General features: G+C 37.4%; 1 protein-coding gene across 1 annotated transcript; it reads left to right on the top strand.

Moving 5' to 3' along the window:
• Positions 1-510: 510 nt before the first annotated feature.
• Positions 511-3,875, top strand: LOC147525234 (uncharacterized). The gene is made up of 3 exons (XM_086578756.1): positions 511-859; positions 1,163-1,196; positions 3,364-3,875. The coding sequence occupies exon 3, from the start codon at positions 3,366-3,368 to the stop codon at positions 3,873-3,875; it is 510 nt and encodes a 169-aa protein (XP_086434882.1). The 5' UTR covers positions 511-859; positions 1,163-1,196; positions 3,364-3,365.
• The last annotated feature ends 21,399 nt before the right edge of the window (positions 3,876-25,274 follow it).

Genomic DNA, 25,274 nt, shown 5'->3' with positions numbered 1-25,274 from the left:
ATATCAAGAAGTATTCACAATATCCATGATATTTGTCGATATTTTGGATATATCCACGATATTTGCATGTGAAACAATGTCAAATATCCCCAAAGAGGGGGGGGGGGGGGGATATATCCACGATACATATCCATAAATCAGGGAACGATATTTCTTGCCATATCCTGATATTTTGTACTATGCTATAGTCATCCCAAAATTTCCTTGTTGAATATACACAATTTCAAAATTTCATTAGGCACCTCATTTCATTATTGATGTCCACGAAGAAAATATACGTATTTAATTAAGTAATTTAAATAATTTTAGCCTTAGATATTTATATTTTAAGTGACACATTGGAATTTGTTTTGTTTAATATCGCCTAAATCAATTTGGACAATAAAGAAAAAAATAAGTTATGTCCCTATTAGGGGTGGCAATAGATTGTGTTGGGTCGGGTTTGTGTCATGTCATATTCAGGTCACATGTTAGGAGAGCAAACCGATACCCAACCCAATTATTAAGGGTCCTATTACTGCCAGACTCCAATTTGTGTTGGGCAGACCCCGAGTTGGGCCGAGTTGGGCCGGAGTCTGCCCATTGTGTTGGGCACAACTTGGACTCGTACACCCCCCAACCAAATATCCCATAAACTGGAAAACCGGCTACCACCTTTACCTTCAAACCCTCGTCGTTCTCGATCAAACCCACGATCTCGATCTCGATCAAATCAAACCAAACCCACAATCTCGATCAAATCAAACCCACGATCTCGATCTCGATCAAATCCACCATCTCGATCTCGATCTCGATCAAACCCACCATCTCGATCTCGATCTCGATCTCGATCAACTAGATTCCTTTTTTTTTTTTATCGGTAAGTTTCAAATTCCTTTGAGCTCAAACATTTTAGATTTATTTGGGCGCTGATTCCAGAGTTCTTACCTGTATCACTGTGTATATGGGGTTCAGACCATAGTCTTGATCATAATTATACCATTTTATATTAGTTTTGATCATAATTAGACCATAGTCTGTATCACTAATGTTCAGACCATAGTCTTGATCACACAATACATTTAAAACATTTTAGCACTAACTCATTTCATTTCCTTTTTCAATACTCATTTCATTTGCTTCTAACATTAGTTTTTTTTTATTTTTTATTTCTTCTAATAAGGTTTTCTGGATTACGGGCGCCAGTCGCAGAATCGGTAAGCCACTCAATTACCACTTTCATTAGAGAAATAAAAATGCTGTTTGCATAGCCATGTTCATAATTTGATTATTTAAGAGACCATTAGAATGTTGACATTATAATGTTGAGTATGTTGACATTATAATGTTGAGTATTCGTATTTTTATTTTTATCGAAAAAAAATAAGATGATAGAAAAAATGACGGATTGTTAAATGTACTTCACTAGATCCACAGTTCTGAATTTCCATTTAGCATATAGCAACCTAATAATTGTAAGTCGATTTATCCTCGCCTTTTTAGATCTTGTATACATTAACTTCAGCTATAAGTATACACCCCTTATAAAAGAATACGATATTATTGAATCTCTGTTTTCCCAAAGGACTGTAACCCTAACCCATAGACTTGCTATTCTACGCAAAAAGTCCAACCATAACCATACAATACTCAACCTGTAGTTTTTATACATGTAACAAGTAGTATATTTACCTAGACGTACAGTTTTGGTGACATTATTATCATAGTATATGAGAATATCAGGTGCAATATGAAGAATCATTTTCATGCATTCACTACTTTTTGGTTTTCATACTCACCTATGTTTTAGACTTTTAGGGTGTTGATCACAAAATAAAAGGTTTCTCGAATAATTTTTTTTATTTGGAAAAGTCAATTGAAGGTGTTCCTACTGTATTTCAATTGGGTTTCTTTGAGGTTTCCAGTAAAAGAGATCGAGTGGTGATCTTAGTTAACTGTGTCGGTCTGTTCATGCTTTTGATGTATGTTGCTAAAAGGTCGCTGAACTCATGCACCATGTTTTTATCTTTGTGCATTGTTCGAGTGCTTGTTTTCTGCGTGAATAGTTTCACCTATTCAGAGAATTTTCGTGGTGGATTATTCAATTCTAAGTCATTTACCACCAATCCGTCACAAATTCACAACCCTTAAGGAACTAGTGTGCTGGAGGATCTCATAGTTCCCACATGGGGAATCTTATTCCTCTTCTATGTAAAGTAAGAAAATGTGATCCATTGTCCATTTGTCATGTAATCGCCTCGACTCGACTTTTTATGAGTGGTAAAAATGAGTGTACGCTTAAAAGTCACCGTGAGACATTTAGTCAGGAGGCACTTTATATTAGGTAATTTTGCTGTACATGTTTATGTAGGATCCAGATAAAGAAATATGTCATGCCCAGTAGCCAACTAGCCGTAATGGATGGTACCAACTTAGGATATTGATTAACCTTCCAGTTTAATATTCTTTCTTCTTGTTCTTCCCAGGATTGTTTTTCAGTTTACTCTCAAGTCTCAACTATAATCAATTGGTTTAGGTTTTGTGACTTTTGTCGATAAATATTTGGTGAGCCCATCTCAGATCTTACGCACCCCCGTGTACAAAGTAGAAATGGTGTTTGGTCAGATCAGATTGGTTTTACCAGTGCTAATCTAGCACTTACACTCATTTTGCGCCAATTGTTCTCAAAAGCTAGGTTTATGATGGACAATTATTTTCTAAACAAAATCTCCTTATTCTAGAATAGTGCTCTTTATCATTGCAAATCATCCCTAGAAAACGCTTGGAGTCTTCTTTGATTCGCTTTTATGTTGATGGGTATTACATATTCATGATGGTCAACAATCAGAACACTTCTTTAAACGCAAATTTGAGGATGTTATGGTATAGATAAAGTTAACTATAAAAATTAAAAAATTCATCGACGGATATGAGTTCTACTTCTAGGTTTTAGCCGCTAACTTGTGAATAATTAGTTTCCCTTCTCGCTTTTAATTGTATAGTTCTTGGCTTCTTGCATTGATACTTGTATAGTTGTATGTCATTGACGAACTTCAATACAATTATGCCACATGAGCTACCCTAACGACTCTGGCCATAACTTCCCGTTTGTTTGTGTATACGTTATCTTGTACCTAATTGTTAGTTTCATGGGATTTCATAATCAAATAATCCAGTTTGTCGATGGGAATAGTAGGGCCTTGATAAATTGTTGAAGTGAATTCCTCTTAATCGTGAAGCCATCATCATGCATGCATGCATGAGAGGGATATTGTAGTCACAATTGTGCTTCCATGCTTGGTGCCGGCTTACCGGCTATATGAAATTATGGAACAAATAAGTATAGTGAATGCCTCATATTTTTAACTCCTATTTATTTTGTAGCAATGCCTCGAACAAAGAATGTGAATGTGAAGAATGTAGCAAAAAGTGTTTTCACGGGTGCTAAGAAGTTGTTAGGTGGGGGGAGTAGTAGTTCGGGTCGCGAGGAGCCTGAGAAAAAGAGAGAAAGGGCAACAACTACCTCGGCATCAGTCCGTAGAGGGGATCGGAAAGCGGATGATCCCAGTAATGTAGTAAGTGGTGTAGAGTTAGGAAATCAAAAGAGAAGAAAGCAAACAGTTATGAGTGATGTAGATTTAGATGTAGATGTAGATTTAGATTTAGATTTAGATTTAGATGAAGATGAAGATGTAGATGTAGATGATGTAAATATGGATCGTGGGAAGAGTGTAGTTGTAGGTGATGATGAAGATGATGATAGTGAAGAAGATGACGAAGAGGGTGTTGATGACGCGGAGGATGAGGAGGACGCGGAGGATGAGGAGGAGGAGGATGATGATGACGAGGAAGTCCCTGAAGTCCCTGCACTGCACTCCAAAGGAATAATATTGTGAGAAAGTTCAACAATGACTTGGAGTTCCAGAGGGTGTTTATGGAGGTGGCCCTCGTGGTGTCACATCTGTTATATGACTATGCGGTGCACGTGGCTCGCGATATTTGGGAGGGGCAGGTAATATTATTATATATTGTCTATTAGTATTTAAATTTTGTATTACGAAACCTTGTGCATACATTAATACTAAGTTTTTGTTGTTTTAGGCGGAGCGAGGGGTGTTGAAGTGTCATGGGCACCTGAACAAGTTGGTACAATGGGATATCGTCGGAGAGTGTTCGGGACTCGCTCTAATTTTCATGTGGAGCTTCAAAGGACCGGGCTTATGTGCTCGGGTCTTAGGTGTATATAAGCATCGATCCCGTGGTTGGTCTCTCGCTTTGTGGAGAGGTGGCATCCGGAGACCAACACGCTTCATATGCCGTGGGGTGAGATGACAATCACGCTGACGATGTTTCCCAACTCTTAGGAGTTCCGATCGAGGCAAAGCAAAGGATCGGGGACACCGATTTGACTCGAACGCATAAAAAGACTCCTCCACCAAGGTCTTGCATACCCATGGACAAGATAGATCGCGGAGAGATGAAATCCAATAAGTTCACTTCCAAAGTTAGGATGGATTTCTTGATGAAGCAAATTTACGGGAAGGTGACGGATGAAGATTTACTGGGATGAAATGGGGTTGTTGTGGAAGAAGGCGCCAACCCAAAAAGAGTTGCGATTTGCTGTGAGAGCTTATTTGTTGTTTTTCTTTGGATGTACTTCCTTCACCGACACGCCCGAACTGCAGCTTCCCGCTTGTTATCCGAGATCGCTTATGAAATTTGCCGAGATCGTGAGACTACGCTAAAGTGGGTGCCTTTTACCGGGCTTACTTGTATTGGGTCTTGGGACTGCCACAAGTGCCAAGGTGAAGGGTGTTTCGTGCTATTTCACTCTCCTACGTGTATTAGTTTTTGTTTTTTCTTTTCAATGTCAATTTTATATATCTATTACAATATTAACCGGGTGTCTATATTAATCTAGGCATGGATTTATGAGTACTTCCCTGTTCAGCCATTCCCAAACGATGACTATCACTGAGCATGTCGCACTCATAAATACTCGCCATTTCGGCCTTTTATGCTAGCACAACAAATGCATTGAAGCATAGCCGAAATGATGATTGATAATATGACTTGTACCGATGTAAGCATTTTTGTATATAAATAGTTTTATTTATTAATTGATATTATTAGTATGTGGTTAATGATTAATTTCCTCGATCATATGCTATTTGATAGGTTGAATGGTATCCCTATGTCAAGTCCGAGCTATACGGCCGGGTGGATGAAATAGCATTTTTCGAGGGATTTATATGCTTTCTTGATAATGTCGAAAGCAAAGATAATGTTTCGAGGGTTGTGCGTCACTTGGGTCATGTGCAGTTTGTACCTTCAGATCCCCCAAGACCAAAGACCTCGACGCGAACTACTTCCGGACGCGGGTACGATGTGAAATTTAATGTTGTGTCTTCCTATTGGAGTAAATGGCAGAATCGATCACTTGATACAACTTGAACATCGAGGACCCATTCCGTCTTATCCATGGGAGTGTGTTAGTAGATACATGAGTTGGTATGAAAACAATAGCCATATTCGAATGATAAACCCTGATCATCTTAATCTCTACTCCCTACAGAGTCTTCCATATCATAATCTGGTGAGTTAATACTTTACAACGCTAGTTTTTGTTTTTTATTTTGTTTTGTTTTGTTTTGGTATTTTATAAATGTAAATGTATATACTAATGTAGTTTTTCGCTTTTAATTTTGACAAAGACCCCGTCGTTGATGAAATTTCTCGCTTGCTCAATCAAGGCCTGCAATTGGGTGGATCAAGATTCCGTGACGATGCAACGGAACGAAGTTCATGGAGGCATACAATTTGACCCGTGCAAGTTCATTGGCGGACGATATCGCTATGAGCATTGGATTTAGCAATGTTGAGTTTGGTTAGTTTAGGGTTTAGTGTGTTGAGCATTGGCACTTTGTTGGAAGTCTTGTTGGAGTCCGGGGTGGAAATGTGTTATAGAGCTTGAGAGATTGAGTGTCTTTCTTGAGTCCGAAATGTGTTATAGAGTCTAGGGTTTATTGTGTTGTTGTTATGTTTACTTATGCTTTTGTAACAAAGATGCTTTAGAGAAAAAATCAAGTGATAACATTTTATTGTTGCTTTGAAACTTATAGATTTTGTGGGATATGTGGAATACTTGTTGATATTTCGAAACTCGTGTTTTGTCTAAGTTTGTAATCTAAGTTTATCTAAGTTTGTAATCTAAGTTTCATATTCGACTTCGCAGGTTTTGTTAGTCCGTTTACAGAGATTTCTCAGATTTTTAAAGGGTACAATTCATTATGGAATTCAACTGCAAAAAGAGAATCAGGAAATCACTGCTTTTGCTACAACTGCTGCAAAAAGAGAATCAGGAATCAGGATGGGGTTCAAGGAAACAAAACACAGTGTCTAGATCCTCAACAGAGGCAGAATACAGAACACTTGCTACAACTGCTGTAGAAATATTTTGGCTGTGTACATTGTTAAAAGACCTTCATATATTTCTGCCAAAGCCACCAGTTATGTGGTGTGATAACTTAAGTGCAATTGCGTCTAGTATTCCATGCAAGGACTAAACACATTGAGGTGGACTTCCATTACATTAGATAACTTGTAACCAACAAAGTTCTGGAACTCAAGTATGTTTGTACAGAGGATCAGACTGCAGACATTTTTACCAAAGGGTTATCTACTTCAAGACTTATTTCTTCTTCAAAACAAGCTATCAATTGTGCCATTAGTAGTTAGAACAACTTAAGATTCCCCGTAACTATTTTCTGTTTCTCTGAAATGTTGTCCTCAGAATACAAGTGAAATCAATTAATGAAAATAAGAAAATTCTTGATCCTCAATTCTCATTCATTACGGTAGGGTGGGCTGCATAGACAACAACACGCATCTAAACTTGGGAAAAAATGACTTGTTTGTTTTTTGCCTTTGACGTGTGGCCACACCGCTTTGGGACTTAACTCCCAAACGGTGTTTGTACTCGCCCAAGAGGCAAAAACAGCAAGTCATTTTTTTTTTTTTTAGTTTCAACGACATGGCCACACCGCTTGAGACTAAGTCCAAACGGTGTGGCCACACCGTCCAAATGCCAAAAACAGAGAATTTTCGCGAAATTTCGCAAATTTGAACTCATTCAAAGGAAAGTTGGTGACTCAATTAAACTACCATCCATACTGAATAAAATATTTTGCTTACAGATTGTGAACCTTCTAATCGAGCTTTGTATCCGCTTGACGCCAATGCTATTAATCATGTATCAAGAGTAAACAAGCTAATGTGGGCAAGATGCCTTAGCACCAACTATTAGATTCACGGTTGAGGAATGGCGAGGAGATATTACTAGCTTCTTCCATTAAGAACAAAAATAGACAGATCAGTTTATGAAGGAGATGAGCTACGTAAAGACCACTCATATTCACCTTAGAACCCTTTATCCAACCGAACTACAAAAAAGGCCTCTAATACAAGATCAACCGGCAAAATTGATTGACAACAACCTTGAACAAGAATTACCTTAGCATACCGTACAAAGCACGGTTCGATACAATATGTCAACTGAATATAAAAAGTATATACCATCGATTGCAAAACTCAAGCATTCTTAGAACTGTTTCATTTCTAGAATTAAATAAATTTTCCAAACAAATACAATACAGACCATATAAAGATTACACCAATGATCATTTTGCCGTTTTGAGAAAAATAGTTTTAGTTTGAAAATTTGTTACGATGGCCACACCGCTTGAGACTAAGTCCAAAACGTGTGGCCACACCGGCCCAAAATGCCAAAAACAGCAAGTCATATTTTTCCAAGTACTAGTTTCAACGATGGCCACCACACCGCTTGATACTAAGTCCAAACGGTGTGGCTACATCGGCCCAAATGCCAAAAAAAGCAGAGAATTTTTTTTGCAAAGTTCAAATCTCAAACTACATGGCCACACCGCTTTGGACTTAGTCTCAAACGGTGTGGCCATGTCGCTTTTTAGACTAATTACAAACGACATGGCCACACCGTTTGAGACTAAGTCCAAACGGTGTGGCCACACCGGCCCAAATGCCAAAAACAGCAAGTCATATTTTTCCAAGTTTTAGTTTCAAACGACATGGCCACACCGTTTAAGACTAAGTCCAAACGGTGTGGCTACACCGTCCAAATGCCAAAAAAACAGAGAATTTTTTTTGCCAAAAGTCATTTTTTCCAAAATCAAACAAACATACATACATCCATACATTAATTCGACAAAAAAATACCATCAAATTTAAGAAAATTGTATCAAAAACAAAATTACAATTCCAACCACATGAACATTAATTACGTAGACTTATTCCTAGTCAACATCTATTATTGGTATTTCGGCCCCATCATTAGTGTGCTCGTCTTCCAATACTAAATTGGGAATGTTCAATGCCGTAAATTGCGCTTGTCTTGCTTGTAATGCAAGATCCCAACTATCTGCAATTAAGTGTCGAAGCTCTCTACGCCATCTTCGTGATCGGTTTTGGAACCGACAATCATCAACAAGTTCAACATGGACAAAATGACATCCCTCAGACGTAAGCGGTACCCAACACACTTTCTTTACTCTCTCGATTTGCTTTGGGTTCTCGGGCAAAATAAGATGGCAAGACATACTTCCTAAATGTACGAGGACTACATTAAAATCTCAAGCAAATAGATATCCAAAGAAAGGGCATGCTCATCCACTTACGAGGGTGCCCAACCGCATTCATGGGAAATTGTAGGTTTCACGCATCTAATCTCAATCGCGGAGTGTACAATGTACAAAGATAGGGGAGGTTGTCATTAAGTTCTTGTAACAACTCATTTCATCCACGACCACTCTTCCCGACTTCTTCCTAATGCAATGCACATTGCTCTATACCCGCGAATTGCCATCACCCACGTGGTCATCCACTTTAACAATATATTTGTGCAGTTCTTTTGAATGTCCAAACCGTAATGTCTCGCCCCCGGGATGCCAATGTCTAACTTTTGAGGTGATTTTTAGAAGAGTTATTCCGTGGTGTGGTTGTTTTAGGTGGTAAAGGTGATTTTTGAGAAGAGTTATTCCGCGGTGTGGTTGTTTTTGTGGTAAAGGTAAAGGTGATTTTTGAGAAGAGTTATTCCGTGGTGTGGTTGTTTTTTGTGGTAAAGGTGATTTTTGAGAAGAGTTATTCCGTGGTGTGGTTTTTTGTGTGGCAAAGGTGGTTTCGAGAAGACTTCTCCGCAGGGGTTTGGAGTAGCTTGGAATTTATGAGAAGGCTTGGAATTTGGCGCATTCTCGATTGTCACGACGAGACCCACTCTTCATGCTCACGTTGGAATGTTCAAAACCAGATGAATCTCGCTTTTGAAGAGTTCTCATCCTCAGTTGGAAGCTTTGCAGCCTACCCCTTAGGCCGACCTTTGGTTTTCGGGCCTCATGAGGTGGTTCTAGCCATGTAGTTTCGCACAAAGAATCTCCATCGTTTTCTAACCATAACCCTCTCGCTTCTTCTTCGAAGCCATTTCATACCTTTTCATAAACATATCCATCGGCGGTCTACAATCGACCAACACCCACCGCCACACTTTGGAAAAATGCATGAAGTTTTCCAAAAGGGATCGATAAGCACTCAAAGATATGGAACGCTTCTTGCTTTTGAAGTTCAATGATTTCGCGAGCACATGACAATCCATGATCAAAAGCAAATAACACCCACAAAATGAACTCGAGTCTTTAGCAAAGACAGCCTTTACACGGGTATCTAGTTCTTCATAAAGCAAGTCCAAACATTTTCTTGAGACCAGGTTTCGAAGTTCACGAAATAAAGGAATCCGTGGTGGTGCCGGGTTACAATCGACTCTTCTTCTCGCATTCTAATCTCGCATACCGATCTCTAAAATCGGGTGGATCAAGTAAAACATACTTAGAAAATCATGTCCGCTTGTGTTTCCTAGAACACGCTTCACCCGAGCATGAGACCCTTCGACTCTATTGGTCGTTGAATTCCCAAAGTGAATGTGTTGATCCGTGTCCAACAACATACTTAATCGATCCTTGTAAGGCAACCAAGTCTCTCGCAGATAACTAACAAAATTGAGTACTCAACCCTATAGTGTTTTTCCAAAGCAAAGAATTCTACGGTTGAAGATATCCTCGGCCCTCGATTTCACTACAATCGTCTCCACGAACTGGCCTTTATCTACTAGTTCGTGGTGGGAAAAATCATTGCATTTCTGAAGGACGATTATAGAGATATGCCATCTACAGAGATGCTTTGTGCGCCGAAACACAATATCAGCAGCACCCATCAAGGCCAAGTCCCCGCCGATTACGCATCACGATGGCCTTTCTTCACCCAAAGAAACCGTTAAACCGACGCAAAGCCCACTCATAGTCTATCGCTGTTTCGGATCGAGCAACACTTGACAGACCGCGGAAAGACTTCCGTGTTGAAGTCACCCCCACAAACCGCATAAAAGGCCACCGATACTTATTGGTTTTGTAGGTCGCGTCTATGATGAAAACTTTTGAAAAGTCCGGAGCCATTTTAACACCGTCCGGATGGGCCCATAACAATCCCGCTATCTCATCCGTATTCATATCCTCTCTCACCTCCTCGAAATAATGGTTTTCTGCTAACAACTCACGCAATCTCGCATTTGCGAAATGAATCGCTCATATCCAATGTCCTCACCTTGTGCCTAGCATTGTAGACTTGAAATATGCTAGATAGGTTATCGAAACCTATGTCCGATGGACTTCAAAACTTCTTTAGGTTTAACTCCATTTTGAGTCATCTCGACAAGAACTCGAATTGTGGAACAAAACCGAGTAGCAAAATGCATGTCCTTCAAGGGTGTTCGCTAATGGATGGTTGTGAACACCATTAAGAACGATAATTTTCCAACCATCGACATGCTGCCGCGTTGGAAAATACATCTTAACTTAAATGGACATCCACGCTTCATGGTTCCCGTGATTTCTCTTATTAACTTTCTCTCGCTTTTTGTGTGAACGATACACCAACTCCTCGCGATTCTAAATCCAGCCTTGGTACTTTGGTTCCCCGTTAGCATTCTCGCGACTTCCCAATTACCACAAACACATTACATTGTTTTCCCGGCGTTGCCCAACCAATTAATTCGCCACTACGCATGAAATACCTAAAGATATGAAAGAAAAAACAACAATCAATAAACTAATATAATTTCATTTAGAAAATAAAACAAGTGAAAACAATGCCTACTATGTACCTCTTCCGTAGTAAATATTTCGTTGTATCCATTGAAAGCGGTTGAACATCATCCACGTCATTCGAGTTTCCAGAGTTCTCGAAACGCACCGGAGGATCCTAAATAAAGAACATTTGTTAATTGATGTTTGGCTTAAGTACCAAATGCCACAAACGGTGTGGCCATGTCGTTTGAGATTTGAACTTGGAAAAAATATGGCTTGCTATTTTTTTGGCATTTGAACGGTGTGGCCACACCGTTTGGACTTAGTCTTAAACGACATGGACACACCGTTTGGACTTAGTCTTGAACGGTGTGGCAATGTCGTTTAAGACTAAGTCCAAACGGTGTGGGACACACCGCTCAAGACTAAATCCAAACGGTGTGTCCACACCGCTCAAATGCCAAAAACAGCAAGCCATATTTTTCCAAGTTCAAATCTCAAACGACATGGCCACACCGCTTGGGGACCTAGTCCAAACGGTGTGGCCATGTCGCTTAAGACTAAGTTCAAACGGTGTGGCCACACCGTTCAAGACTAAGTCCAAACGGTGTGGCCACACTGTTCAAATGCCAAAAAAACAGCGAGCCATATTTTTTCCAAGTTCAAATCTCAAACGACATGGCCACACCGTTTGGGACCTAGTCCAAACGGTGTGGCCGTTTGGACTAACTTCAAACGCTGTGGCCACACCGTTCAAGTCGCAAAAACAGATAAATCGCTTTTTTCCAAATTCAAATCCCAAACAACATGGCCACATCGCTTTGGACATCGTTGACAAGACCGCTTTGGTGTGAAATACAAACGACCTAGCATGACGCTTTAATTACTACATGCATAATTATTACATGTATAATTATTACATGTATAATCACTGTATTATCAATAATTCCTACATGCATAATTATTACATGTATAATCACTGTACACATTAATAATTCCTACATGCAAAATTATTACATGCATAATTACTACATGCATAATTACTACATGCATAATTATTACATGTATAATCACTGTACACATTAATAATTCCTACATGCAAAATTATTACATGCATAATTACTACATGCATAATTATTACATGTATAATCACTGTACACATCAATAATTTTTACATGCATAATTATTTAATGTATAATTACTACATTCATAATTACGCTTAATTTAGATTTACCTTATTCTTATTAAATGCATCATCATCCATTCCTCTATTTTCTTCACTTTGAACTTGTTCTACATTCTCTTTTGAATGGGGTCACTTGAACTTGTTCTATATTTTCTTCTTGAATGGGGTCATGATGCATTACATTTTCTTCGGCCATCTTAAGGTTCTAAAATGGGGTTGGGCTCTTCCATTAGTGTTTAGTGTTAGGGTTTAAGGGTTTAAGGGTTTATGGTTTTTTATGGTGGAAGAGAAGAGAATAAAAGAGAAGGGTTGAAAAGGTTGCAACAAGTCAAATTCACTTTGGTTTGGGGTCTGCCCAACACAAAACAACTTTTGGGACCAATGGCACATTTGTAATAAGTGTTTTAGTTTTTGGGGTTTGCCCAACACAATATGGAGTCCGGCAGTAACAAGTACCATTATTAATCGTGTTGAGTTTGTCAACCCCAAACCCAACCCACCTATATAACAGGTTACCGAACATATGACCCGCTAAGCCAGCGGTGAATTCAATTTTGGATCGAATTCATAGATAACATGTAGAGGCGGTAACATGTATGTAAAATACACCATAAAATTAATCGAATTAATATTAAGCAATAATATTTAGTATATTATATATTAATCCGTATAAAAAATCATCCATAATTCATCTACATATCAATGAAAATTGAATAACGAAACATATCTTTATCGAATGAATCTGATGACTAATCCTTCTCATTTTTAGTCGTTTAGTTTAGGTAGTTGGGATGATGAGATCATAAAAAATAGGGAAAGTTATCTTAAAACATGTTATACTGGTCACGGGTTGATGACCCGACATATTAGACATGAGAACAAATCGGGTCTACTAACGGGTTACTTGGGTTAACATATGTACCCTTACCCAAAATGACCCATTTATTTGACAGGTTCGGCGAGTGAACCCTTAAATGACCCAAAAACATTTTTTCCAACCCGAACCTACTAATTTTGTGTTGGATTCGTGTCAGATTAGCTCCACCAAGGCCCAAAATATCGAATTCGGTGAATATTTCGATGTACCCAAAAACCGATATATATCGGATATATCGGAAATATCTATTTTTTTGTTGACTAGTCAAATTTTTGTTTTGTATGTCGATATATTGGAAATATCGTCTATATATCGGTCAAAGTCAACAATATTTGGTCAAAGTCAACAATATATATCGTATATATCGGTCGATATATATCGTTATATCGAAAATTGTGATATATATCGGAAAAAAAAAATGATTCAATATTCGGTTGAGATATATCGAATATATCCATGTCGGTGTACCAAAAAAATGATATATATCGGATATACCGGCGATATTTTGAGCCGTGAGCTGCACTACACCATAACAACCAATTAGTAACGGATATACATCCGTTGCAAAAAATAATTAGTAACTGTTATCTTGCGTTGATACAGAAGCGTGACAAATTAATAGTAACGGAAATTAGTAACGCTTAATATCCGTTAGATATCTTACTAACGGTTATCAAATGTTACTGAAATTAATTTCAGCAACACGTATCAACTGTTACAATTTTCGGTTATTACTTATCCGACCTCATTACTTAATAGTAACGGTTATAAATTTTGTTCATGATTTGTTCCCAACGTATGAAATGGTAAGCAATTCCCCCTTTCTAACGCTTTTTATTTCTGTTACGTTAAAACATTACTAACAGTTTGGAATCCAGTACTAATAATTTATTGAGGACGTCTATATATTGGAGATATATATTTTTTTGTTGACCAGTCAAAATTTTGTTTTGTATGTCGGTATCTTGGAAATATCGTCGATTATATCGAAAATATCGTCAATATATCGGTCAAAGTCAACAATTTATATCGGATATATCGGTCAATATATATTGTTATATCGGAAATTGAGATATATATCGGGAAAAAAAGGATTCAATATTCGATTGAGATATATCGAATATATCCATGTCGGTGTACCAAAAAAACAATATATATCGGCAATATTTTGGGCCTTAGTTTATTTTAGGTAGTTGGGATGATAGATGAGATTTTAGATCAGTTTCAGATCGGATTCACACAACCTGTATGAAAAATATGTAGTATTTCACGATTTTATTTATCAAAAAAACATATATAATAGTTCTTTTCCGGTGCACTCGCTTTGTATCTCTGACACACAAGGAAGGATGCGGTGGGAAGCAGCCCTAGCCTCTGTCCGGCCAATCATTCCACTGGCATCTCGCATTCACGGCCCCGTTTGATTGCTGCTCGGGGATGTAGTTGTAGATACGTTAGTCTTAGTGGGTCGTTAGCTCCACCTGTTATCTCCTTCTACGACATGCCTCTTCGGATATAATATACCGACCTCTATAATATATTCGCATATATTAATTCTCAAAAACCATTAACAATTCAATTACATATCAATGAAAATTGAATAGCGAAACATGTATTTATCGAATGGATCAATATGACGGCTAATTCTTTTCCTTTTAGTCGTTTATTTTAGGTTGTTGTCATAGTGAGATTTTAAAAACTGAGAAAAGCTAGTGTGCGTCAGGAGAGAGAAAAAACTAGTGAATTGGACCACTCATACACACAAGTTGAGGGTGTATTGCATGGCAAGGTACTGGATCTATCCCCTCTTAGCCCTGCGCACAAGCAAGGCTCAAAATATTGCCGATATATCCGATATATCGCCGATTGAAAAAACACGCAACACGTAATTATTTGTATGTCATTGTTTGTGTTACGTATCTTTTGCAAATCTTACTTATCCTATTAAATATTGATTAGTATAGTGGCTAGCAAGGTATCAATCCTACTCTAAATAATTAAGTGATGATAATAGAAATTCTTAAACTAAGTTACTCTAATGGATGCAAGTAAAAGATGTGGTTAAGTAATGATGAATATATAGTTGATTTGATTTGAGATGTAAACTATGCATAAACTAAACTAAATTAAATATATGAATATGAATCAAGAGAGAGAATATCTTGGGAGAGATGAATCCACCAAAATCATAGAATTAGTCTAATAGATCTACCTATCATGCTTAATATAAATCACCAATAGAAACTCACCATACCTACAAACATTATGCTCATAACCATGATGATAATATGTGGCTTTTAACGTGCTTTCTATCTTTCCATCAAATACTTCTTCAATCTCCAATGATATCTTCTATCTAACCAAATTGTATTTTAAGTGGCATTCAATATACAACTCTAGGTGCTATGGAAAATTCACATGTGGCATTAACCATACAACTAATTGAGGTGGCATAAAGAATCCAATCATCATACTATACACTAAAAACTAGAAGAAAAGAATCTAAGGTTTGTGGTATTTGGCTCTACACAATCATGAATTAGCCTAAGACTACCTAACCTCCACAGGAGCATTAGATCAATGGATGAATAAGAAGAAACTCAATGAGGGATTTAAACTAAAATATGATAGAAGAATAACTAAACTAAAACATACGAAAAAGGCTTCATCTCCCCTCCCAAGAGAAAGGAGATTAGTTCCTCATACTATGCTATGAACACAATATGAAAAGGAATAATCTTTATAGTTATTAATGGTGAAAAGGTCTGAACTTTCTTCCCTCTTAATTCAAGATCTAAGATGCAAACACTAAATTTCCTAGATGATGCAAACTGAGGTTTTTGTGCCTTATATATTAGCTTACATGCTCGTTTGGATAGAGATCTGAATCAGATATTTATTTGGTGTCAAACTCTCTGTAATCTTTCTAGAAGCAATCCTGGAAAAGTTAGATTTGTTTGCATAAAAGTGAGACGTGGCCCACTTTGCCCTGCAGGCTATTTCGCAAGTTGCAGCTTTTGACAGCTTTCAGTTTCCTAATTCTTGTGGAACTCTGACTTCTTTTCCATATTGATCTCCTCTTCCTATGAAGTCAAAATTAAGGCATTGAGATCAGATTTAAGATTCTTCTAACTCAATTATTATCCTCTTTTAGAGTCCCATTAGGCTTGGCACTTATGGAGACAAATATGACGTTTTTTCCCTAGGCCTTTAGCTGTAATTCCCAGTGACTCCTTTTTGACTTCTTTAACTTCTTTTCCCTCCATATTTCACATTTAGGTTCTTTGACCTGCAAAAACTCAAATTGCATCATATTAGAATATTTAAATATAAAATGGAGACTAACATACACATAATTGGGATTATAAATCATTACTTTTGAGTACTTATCACCGATATATATCATTTTTTTGGTACACTGACATGGATATATTCGATATATCTCAACCGAATATTGAATCTTTTTTTTCCCGATATATATCGCAATTTCCAATATAATGATATATATCAACCGATATATATGATATATCCGATATAAATTGTTGACTTTGACCGATATTGTTAACTTTGACTAAATATTGTTGACTTTGACCGATATATCAACGATATTTCTGATATAATCGATGATATTTCCGATATAATCGATAATATTTACGATATATCGACATACAAAACAAAATTTTGACTGGTCAACAAAAAAATAGATATTTCTGATATTTCTGATATATCTAATATATATCGGTTTTTGGGTACATCAAAATATTCACCGAATTCGATATTTTGGGCCTTGCGCACAAGTACACCCTGCCTTATCTTAAAATAGGTTATACATGTCACGGGTTGATGACCTGACCCATTAGACCTGAGAACTAATCGGGTCTACTAACGGGTTACTCGGGTTAACATATGTGACCCTAACCCAATCCATTTATTTGACGGGTTCGGCAGATCAACCCTTAAATGACCCAAAAGCCTTTTTCCCAACCTAAACCCGCTAATTTCATGTCGGGTTAACGGGTCGTGTACAAAAATGCCACCCCTATATATAACATACTAACATAGTAATCCCAACTGAATGGGATAAATCGTCGATAAGGACCGATATTTCATAGGTTGATGGTAGGAGTCTACTTTATATATGACCCAAATTTGCCGCAAGTTTTTGGGCAGTCTTTTTCACTGTTGGCGCTCATACCAAAAAATTGAATTGAAAGCCACCTAAAACATTGTCGGGTGCAAATATCATTATTTCAACTGATATTTCATCGGTATTTCAACCGCCTCATATTTCAAATTTGAAGTCGATTCAAATTTTCAATTCTGAACACCAACCGACTCTTCTTCTTTTCTTTCGCTCCTCATGTCTTTTTGGCTCCCATTTCTTTTTTCTTTTTCTCTGCAATAACCCCGTCTCCTCATATTTCTCTGCATACAACTTTGTTTCAGGCCTCTTCAAATTTCCGTCTCCTTATATTTCTTAAGCAATTCTTTCCATTCAAGTAGGTATTACAACCCCATTTGGTGATTTCTTATGTTTCTCACTTTTATAGGATTTTAACCCCCCTCCCCCAAATTAATTTGTTGTAGATTGTCGTGTTCATTTTCTGGTTGGAGACGACTTTGGCCTCAAGACCAGGTAATTTCCAGTCTTCTTTTATGTTCATTTTTATATTTTGAGTTCAGTGGCGGAGTTAGAAATTTGAGTGAGGGTGAGCAGTGGCAAAGCCAGGAATATATTCCAGGGTGAGCCGGTGAGCACTACAAGTATTCAACCCAAACACAATTGAAGTGTACAAGCCTTTTCTTTATTTTATTTTTTGGTTTCTTCTTAATTTGTCTTTTATAAAAAGCAAACAATTGTTAGTTTATTTTGTCAATTTTTTAAATCGAAATCATATTAATAGTTTTTAGGTAATGAAAATTTTCTATTTGGATTACAATTACACCTAGTCGTTCCTAAGACTAGCTAATTAAAATTAGGTTTCAGAAGATTGTGTCTTGCACTGGTTACTTCAAAATATTGTTTGTTTTATATTAGTTAATTTTTATAGATAAGGTTTCTAATTGTCTATATTATATTTTTCTGACGATAAAAGGTAATTTGTCAGGTGCCAAAACCCAAATGTTCATAATGGTTAGAGGAGCATCCAAGCATATAGTATGACAAGCTTCAATGCGTTAATTTATTGGGGTTTTTGGTCGAAAGGGAGGAAGCGTAACTTTTCTAATGAAGGAAAAGGGATTTTGGCTACATTAGTTTCTCTTAAGCATCTTATTTAGTTCTTTCTTAGGCTAAAATTGGAGAGAATCAGATAGCTTCCCTACAAGGCTACTAGCTACAACAGTTCCCAAGAAATTATCTTTCTTATCAGTTGAAGTGGATCCATGTTGGAAATACCTGCGTCAAATAACACCAAATTACTTTTAGACCCATATCAGTTCTCATCTCTACCAAAAACTAGAGCCTTTAACTCTACCAAACTCTATAGGCAAAACTGGGAATAGTGGGTATGCTCAGGCCCTTAAGTAAAGCTAAAATCTCAATCTTACCAAGACTAGTAGTATTTTTATACAAAATCGAGGGTGAGCCAGGGCGTACCTTGGCCCCCCTGGCTCTGCCACTGGCCACCAGACAACTCTGAATATGGAATGAAAAAATAAAATATAAATTAATAATTTTTTTAACTAATAATTCAACCGATCAAACCAAAACAAGTATATTTCGAACATCAAAAAACATATAAACAGATTGCATGATGGATAGAGTGTTCTATCCTTCTTTGAGGCTTGCTCAGGTTGGTTCTTTGGATACACTGGATCATGTTCAGTGTAAGCGCCACACAGGTCAGAATTAGAAAAGGTGCTTATGGGAGGACGACATAACATCTTTTAAAGCATTTATCTATTTATTTTCAATGGATTTGACAACTAAATTGGAAACTACAACGATTTAGTCTATTGCAAAAACTTATGGACGTCCTGATTTGTCGACTCCCATATCAAATTTCATTAGCTGCTTGTAAGGGCTTGGTTCCCTCTTAAAATCCGACTTTCTTACTTTCACTTTTTTGAGTAATAGTTACATTGTTGATAAATTCATTGACAATCTAACACACAAGATCTTAAAACTAAGTAATTGTCTTGCAGACGCTAAGATTGAACTTTTTTTTTTTTTTTGGTCAGTAAGCGAGGTTGTTATAGAGGTCCCCTACCCTTTTTTATAATTAAAACTTGTGATTACATCCTCACATATTCTTTTCCTATTGCATCATCATGTGCAATTTTCCTTACATCCTCCGTAAATGAACTAGGTACCAATTCAAAGAATCTTACATTAGGTACATTAGTAGCTAGCGCATCTGCTAGTTTATTTGCTTCCATATACACATGTACTAAAGAAAAGTAAACAAATTCTAGTTTCAAAACTTGTATACTCTTCATCATTTTCTTTGCTTGCCATGGGTACTTCTTTTTGGTCAGAAATGCCACCACATTCTCAGAGTCCGTCTATGCTTCAATCTTGCTCATGCCATGCCTTAAAGCTAACTTGATTCCTTGCTCAAGTCCTTGTAGTTCCACTAACGCTATAGTTTAATACTCAGACATACCATTTGCTGCCGCTATAACTAACCCAGTACTATCCCTAATCACTGCTGCCCATTGTCCTTTATTACCTTGGACACTTCCATCTGTGTTTAATAAGTTGTTGTCTCCTTCTGGTCTCCTCCATTTGCATCTTATCTGCCGTGAAATCACTAACTCTGGTTCTCTGTTCCATAAGTTTTTGAACCTCTCTCGGGCTAGGCCCTCTTCCATGCAAATCTTTATGGACTGCAGTTTTGTCTTGACATCCCTTAGAACCATCTCTTGAACTTGAATTGTGCTGGAGTGTTTATGTTTGGAAATTCTGCTATTTCTTTCCCGCCATGTCCAATATATGAATCCTATGAACAGTAGCCTCACCACATCTTGGAATCCTCCATTTCCTGCTTATTTACCTTTTAACCACTCCATCTCTTGCTGCCATGTTCTTGCTCTCAATCTATTATATCCAGCCCTCACCAAGTCACCAGTAATCCCGACCATATTTCTTGCCCATAGCTATAGTGAAAAAAGGTGTTCTTCTATTTCGATGCCTACATTACACAGTACGTAAGACTCTGAATCCACTTTACCTATTGTTTCATCCTCTGCCTCGTCTTCAACCCATCACTCAGACACAACCAGCTTATAAACGAAAACCTTGGTATCCAGTTTGTGAACCAGACGATGTTGTGCCAATCAGTTTTCTGTCTTGTTTGTCTCATACTCTCATATGTTTCTTTCATCCCATACTCTCCTCCCAAAGTTACAGACCATATCACCTCATCCTCCCCTGTGTGAAGCTTCACCTCTCCCTCAATACCTTGAATCAAATCAGGGCAGTATACCGTAAATAGTTGTGGTATTTGCCACTTCATATTCTCTATAAAACTCTCGACCTTTGCATTCCTGTTACAAGCTGATACATAAGTGAAATTTAATGGAAACAAGACCATCAGAATGCCTATTGGATTGTTATAAAAGTAACTTATATTATCACTTTGGGAGAAGAATTTCCAGCAAACAACTCAGTTCTTTGTTTCTTAGTTTTCTTCTTAATCCATAAACAGATACATAAATGGCTTATATAGCCTTTAAAGAATACTCTAGATACTAGAAACCTCATTAACTATATCACACATTTTAATTAGACTCTTCATTATCCTAGAAACAATTAAACTTTCACCAAGACTTTTTGACTTCTAGAAATTTGGTTTAGTTTTCCAACAATGCCTCCCATAGACCAAATTTGCTTTTGATTCCCAAACTCTCGAGGTTTTTTTTGAACGCTAGTCCACCAAGTGCTTTTGTAACGATATATGCCTACTGCTCATTTGTCTTGCAATACTCCATACGTATTTCACCTTCGTTCACAAGCTCCCTTAAGAAATGAAACCTAATCTGGATGTGCTTTGTCCTGCCATGAAGAACTGGATTCTTCGTGACTGAAATTGTAGAGTTTTTATCACAAAATAGAGTTATTGCATCCTTTTGCTTGTGCTTAAGGCTTTCTAAAATTCCTCTCAACCAAAGGAGTTGACATTCAGCACTAGACGCAACAATGTATTCAGCTTCCGTAGTAGAAAGCGCTACAACTGGTTGCTTCTTCGAGTTCCATGAGATAACTCCACCTCCAAGATTAAAGGCGTAACCTGAAGTGCTTTTGCTATCCGTATAGCCAACAAGATTAACCGGAACATTAGCTTGATAGAAAATGCCATAGTCTACGGTCCCTTCGACATATCGCAATATTCTTTTAGTTGCTTCCCAATGATTTGAGTAAGGCTTTTCCATGAATCTGCTCACTATACTTACTGCATACATTATATCAGGTCTTGTGGCTGTCAAGTACATAAGATTTCCCACCAAACTACGGAGCATAGTGGAGTTAACAAGCTTTCCTTCACCATCTTTACTCAATTTTAGACCTGCTACACATGGAGATGAAACTGGATTTGCATTCTCTATCTTAAACTTCTTCAAGACTTCTTTCACATAACTCTCTTGAGAAATGAAGATACCTTTCTTGAATTGATGAACCTCAATACCAAGAAAGTGATGTAGCTCGATCTCCTAAATCTGTCATCTCAAACTCCTTCATCATGGAAAGCTTAAATTCTTTCAACATCTCCATATTATTTCAAGTGAAAATGAGATCATCAACATAAGGACTTACAACAATGAAGCTTCCATCTGATCTTCCTTTTGTGTAGAGAGTATGCTCATAAGGACATTTATGAAATCCACTTTTCTCAAAGTACGTATTGATCCAACTGTACCAAGCTCTTGGTGATTGTTTATGCCCATACAACGCTTTCTTCAATTTGTAAACTTTACCTTCTTCTCCTTTCTTAACAAAACCAAGAGGTTGCTTGAGATACACCTCTTCTTTTAGAACTCCATTTAAGAACGCCGACTTCACATCCATTTGGAATATTTTCCAATTGTTTTAAGCTGCAAGAGAAATCATTAGTCTGACGGTCTCAAGTCTGGAAACAGGAGCAAATACGTCAGTATAATCTTCTCCTTCCTTTTGTTTGTATCCCTTCGCCACAAGCCTTGCCTTGTATTTGTTGATAGAGCCATCTGGATTCTTCTTTATTTTGTATACCCATTTCACTCTAATAGGAATCTTGTGTGGTGGAAGATCTGTGAGCTCCCAAGTGCCATTCTTCTCAATGGACTTTATCTCTTCTATCATTGCTTGCTTCCATGTTTCTTCTTTACTCGCGTCATCAAATGAAATTGGATCCTCTCCCGCAAAGAAAGCAAAGTAAACAACATCATCTAGTTCAATTTGCTCAGTCGAGTTGTAAAGTTCTCGTATACTTCTCACTTTTCGGGGAGGACTTTCATAGTCATCATCTCTTGATGAAGTCGGGGGTGCACTGTCTGTGTGAGAGCCAACTTCTTCACTTTCTAGTATAGGAAAATCAGTTGTACTTGTAACACCATTATAAGCAAAAGTTTCATCAAACCGAACATCCCGGCTGATCACTATCTTCTTTGTTACTGGATTGTACAACTTGTAGGCCTTGCTCCTCTCACTATAGCCAACAAATATACACTTTTCTGCCTTGTCATCGAGCTTGCTCCTTGCTACATCAGGAATGTGTGCGTAAGCAACACTCCCAAAAATTTGTAAGTGTTGAACACTTGCCTTCAGTCCATACCATGCCTCATGAGGTGTGTTGTCCATCAAGATCTTTGTCGGTGATCTATTTATCAAATAAACAGCACGATCTAATTATCAAATAAACAGCACATGAAACAGCTTCAGTCCATAGTACTTTGTCCAACTTCTTCCTACTAAGCATACACCTCACCATGTCCATGGTAGTGCGGTTCTTTCTTTCACAAACACCATTCTGTTGTGGTGTATATCGAGCTGTCAATTGGTGTCTTATTCCATGATCTCTACAATATATTTCAAATTCAGTCGGAAGATATTCGCCACCCCGATCAATTCTCAATGATGTTATACACAAACCAGAAAAAATTTCAACTTCAGCTTTGAAATCCTTAAAGGCCTGAAAGGCATCTGATTTTTCTTTAAGAAAATAAACCCACACTTTCCTTGAATAATCATCAATGAAGGAGATAAAATATCGATTACCTCCGTGAGATGTAACTCGCATTGGACCACACAAATCTGAATGAACAAGTTGTAGTGGTTTCTGATAGGAAATTAGTCGATCTAAATTAATTAGACTAATCTAACCCTAATTAAACCGCAAGCGCACAGCTATCCTTGAAAATAGTTGCGGCAAACGGGTCGATTCCACAGGGATTGCTACTTCGGACAACCGAGTATTAAAATTATACTTAACTAATTCTACCGGATTTTTGATATATGATTTAATTTAACTATTGACTAAGCAATGCAATTAAACTATTAACTATGAAAGCAATATAAATATGGATTAACTATCAATGAAGAAAACACTAAGGCATTCGAATCCACCCTAGACCGTTGTAGATTATCTTAGTTTAATTAATTTTAAAGTTCTCTTTTTAATACGAGTAGCATGAGGGAAAGGTAACCCTTGCTTGCTCGAAGATGTGAGCGTGTAATTCTTAAACAATTCTAACAAATCGTATTAATTGAATTTCAGCAACCAGATATAAACCCCTAGTAAAAATTATCTTTTTACAGTACAACTTCTCACAGGTTTAAATAAACTTTAGAACCGATGCTTCGATATCAACAGAAACTTAATCCAACAATTAACTAGTCTAGACATGGATTAAACATGCAGGATATAATCAATGATAGAATTTCTACATAAATCAGAGAATTCAATTAATTATTTACTGTAAAACTTAAGTCAGAGAACAATAACCCAATTAAACATAGAAAACCTATGCAAGTTTAGGGCTTCATCTAAGCCCTAGCTTGGAATTTAGCTAGACACGATAATTTGCAATACGAAAATATAAGAAGAATAAATCATCGACAAAACTGTAATCCCGCTTTCATATCTTCTTCTCCACTTCGTCTGCTGCTCTCACTCCAATTCGTGCTCTCCAAAGATCTGGTGTTCTGTTCTGTCTTCTGTGTGCTAGAGCGCCCCTTTAAGTTCTAATTATTCTTTTTTATATACTCGACAGTCCTCCTTTGATAAGGAAACCAGTTTTTGATTAGGAAAAGAAAGGGGTCGGTCGAAGAAATCGCGGGCATTAATTATCAAATTTGTTTTACCAAAAAGAATTAGATGATTAGGTGGTTCGGGGTCTATGGAAAAGATGGTAGATTGGATGCAAACGAAATGGTGTGTGGTTGATTTTGTATGTGAACAGGAGGCATCTTGCAGGTTGGAGTCGAATAGAATTGGAAATTAAACTAAAGGATCCGGTGGTAGCAGGAGTAGGTAGAGTTTATGGTATGATAGTGTGTCAGTTGTTTAATTGTTTAGTTCAGGTTTCGATCAATTCGCCGGAATTTGAGGAGCTTTTGGGTTTGTTTGTGTTCGTGAATTGAATTGGAGAAGGTACTAAAGATTTGATCTGGTAGTCTAAGGTGCAACATAGTTAGAATATGGCTTGGTGGGTTATATGTTTGTATGGGCTTTGATGTTTGGTTATGGGTTGGTCTAATATCCTTGAGCCAATATCAAGGCCCCATATCCGCCAGTTCCCATAGACTAAGCCCTCGACTGATCTCACACAATACACGTTCCATGCAAGTCCAACTAGAACCATTGTACTAACTCAATCAACTCATACTCCCTGGAATGTACTGCCGTCAAAACAGTAGTTATGCATTAATATTTCCACGTTAACTCCAATTCCTGCAAAATCACTAGAAACACAATAACTAAATCAAACAAATGAAATAAACGAACTAACTAATATAAAATTGGGTGTAAATATATGTAACATTTACGTGTTTATCAGTTTCTTTGCTCACCAAGTGGACTACAAAGGGAATGGAGATTTATGAAGCTTGCCAATCTGACAATCTTCACAAACATCATCTGTAAGA

Source organism: Coptis chinensis, chromosome 1 (assembly GCF_015680905.1).
Source record: "Coptis chinensis isolate HL-2020 chromosome 1, ASM1568090v1, whole genome shotgun sequence".
NCBI classification, from domain to species: Eukaryota; Viridiplantae; Streptophyta; class Magnoliopsida; order Ranunculales; family Ranunculaceae; genus Coptis; species Coptis chinensis.
The sequence above is the reverse complement of the archived record's forward strand: the minus strand, read 5'-3'. Positions and strand labels throughout refer to the sequence as shown.

Excerpts from the sequence above, each read along its gene's own strand:
- LOC147525234 (XM_086578756.1), top strand. The coding sequence starts at position 3,366 with ATGCCTCGAACAAAGAATGTGAATGTGAAGAATGTAGCAAAAAGTGTT.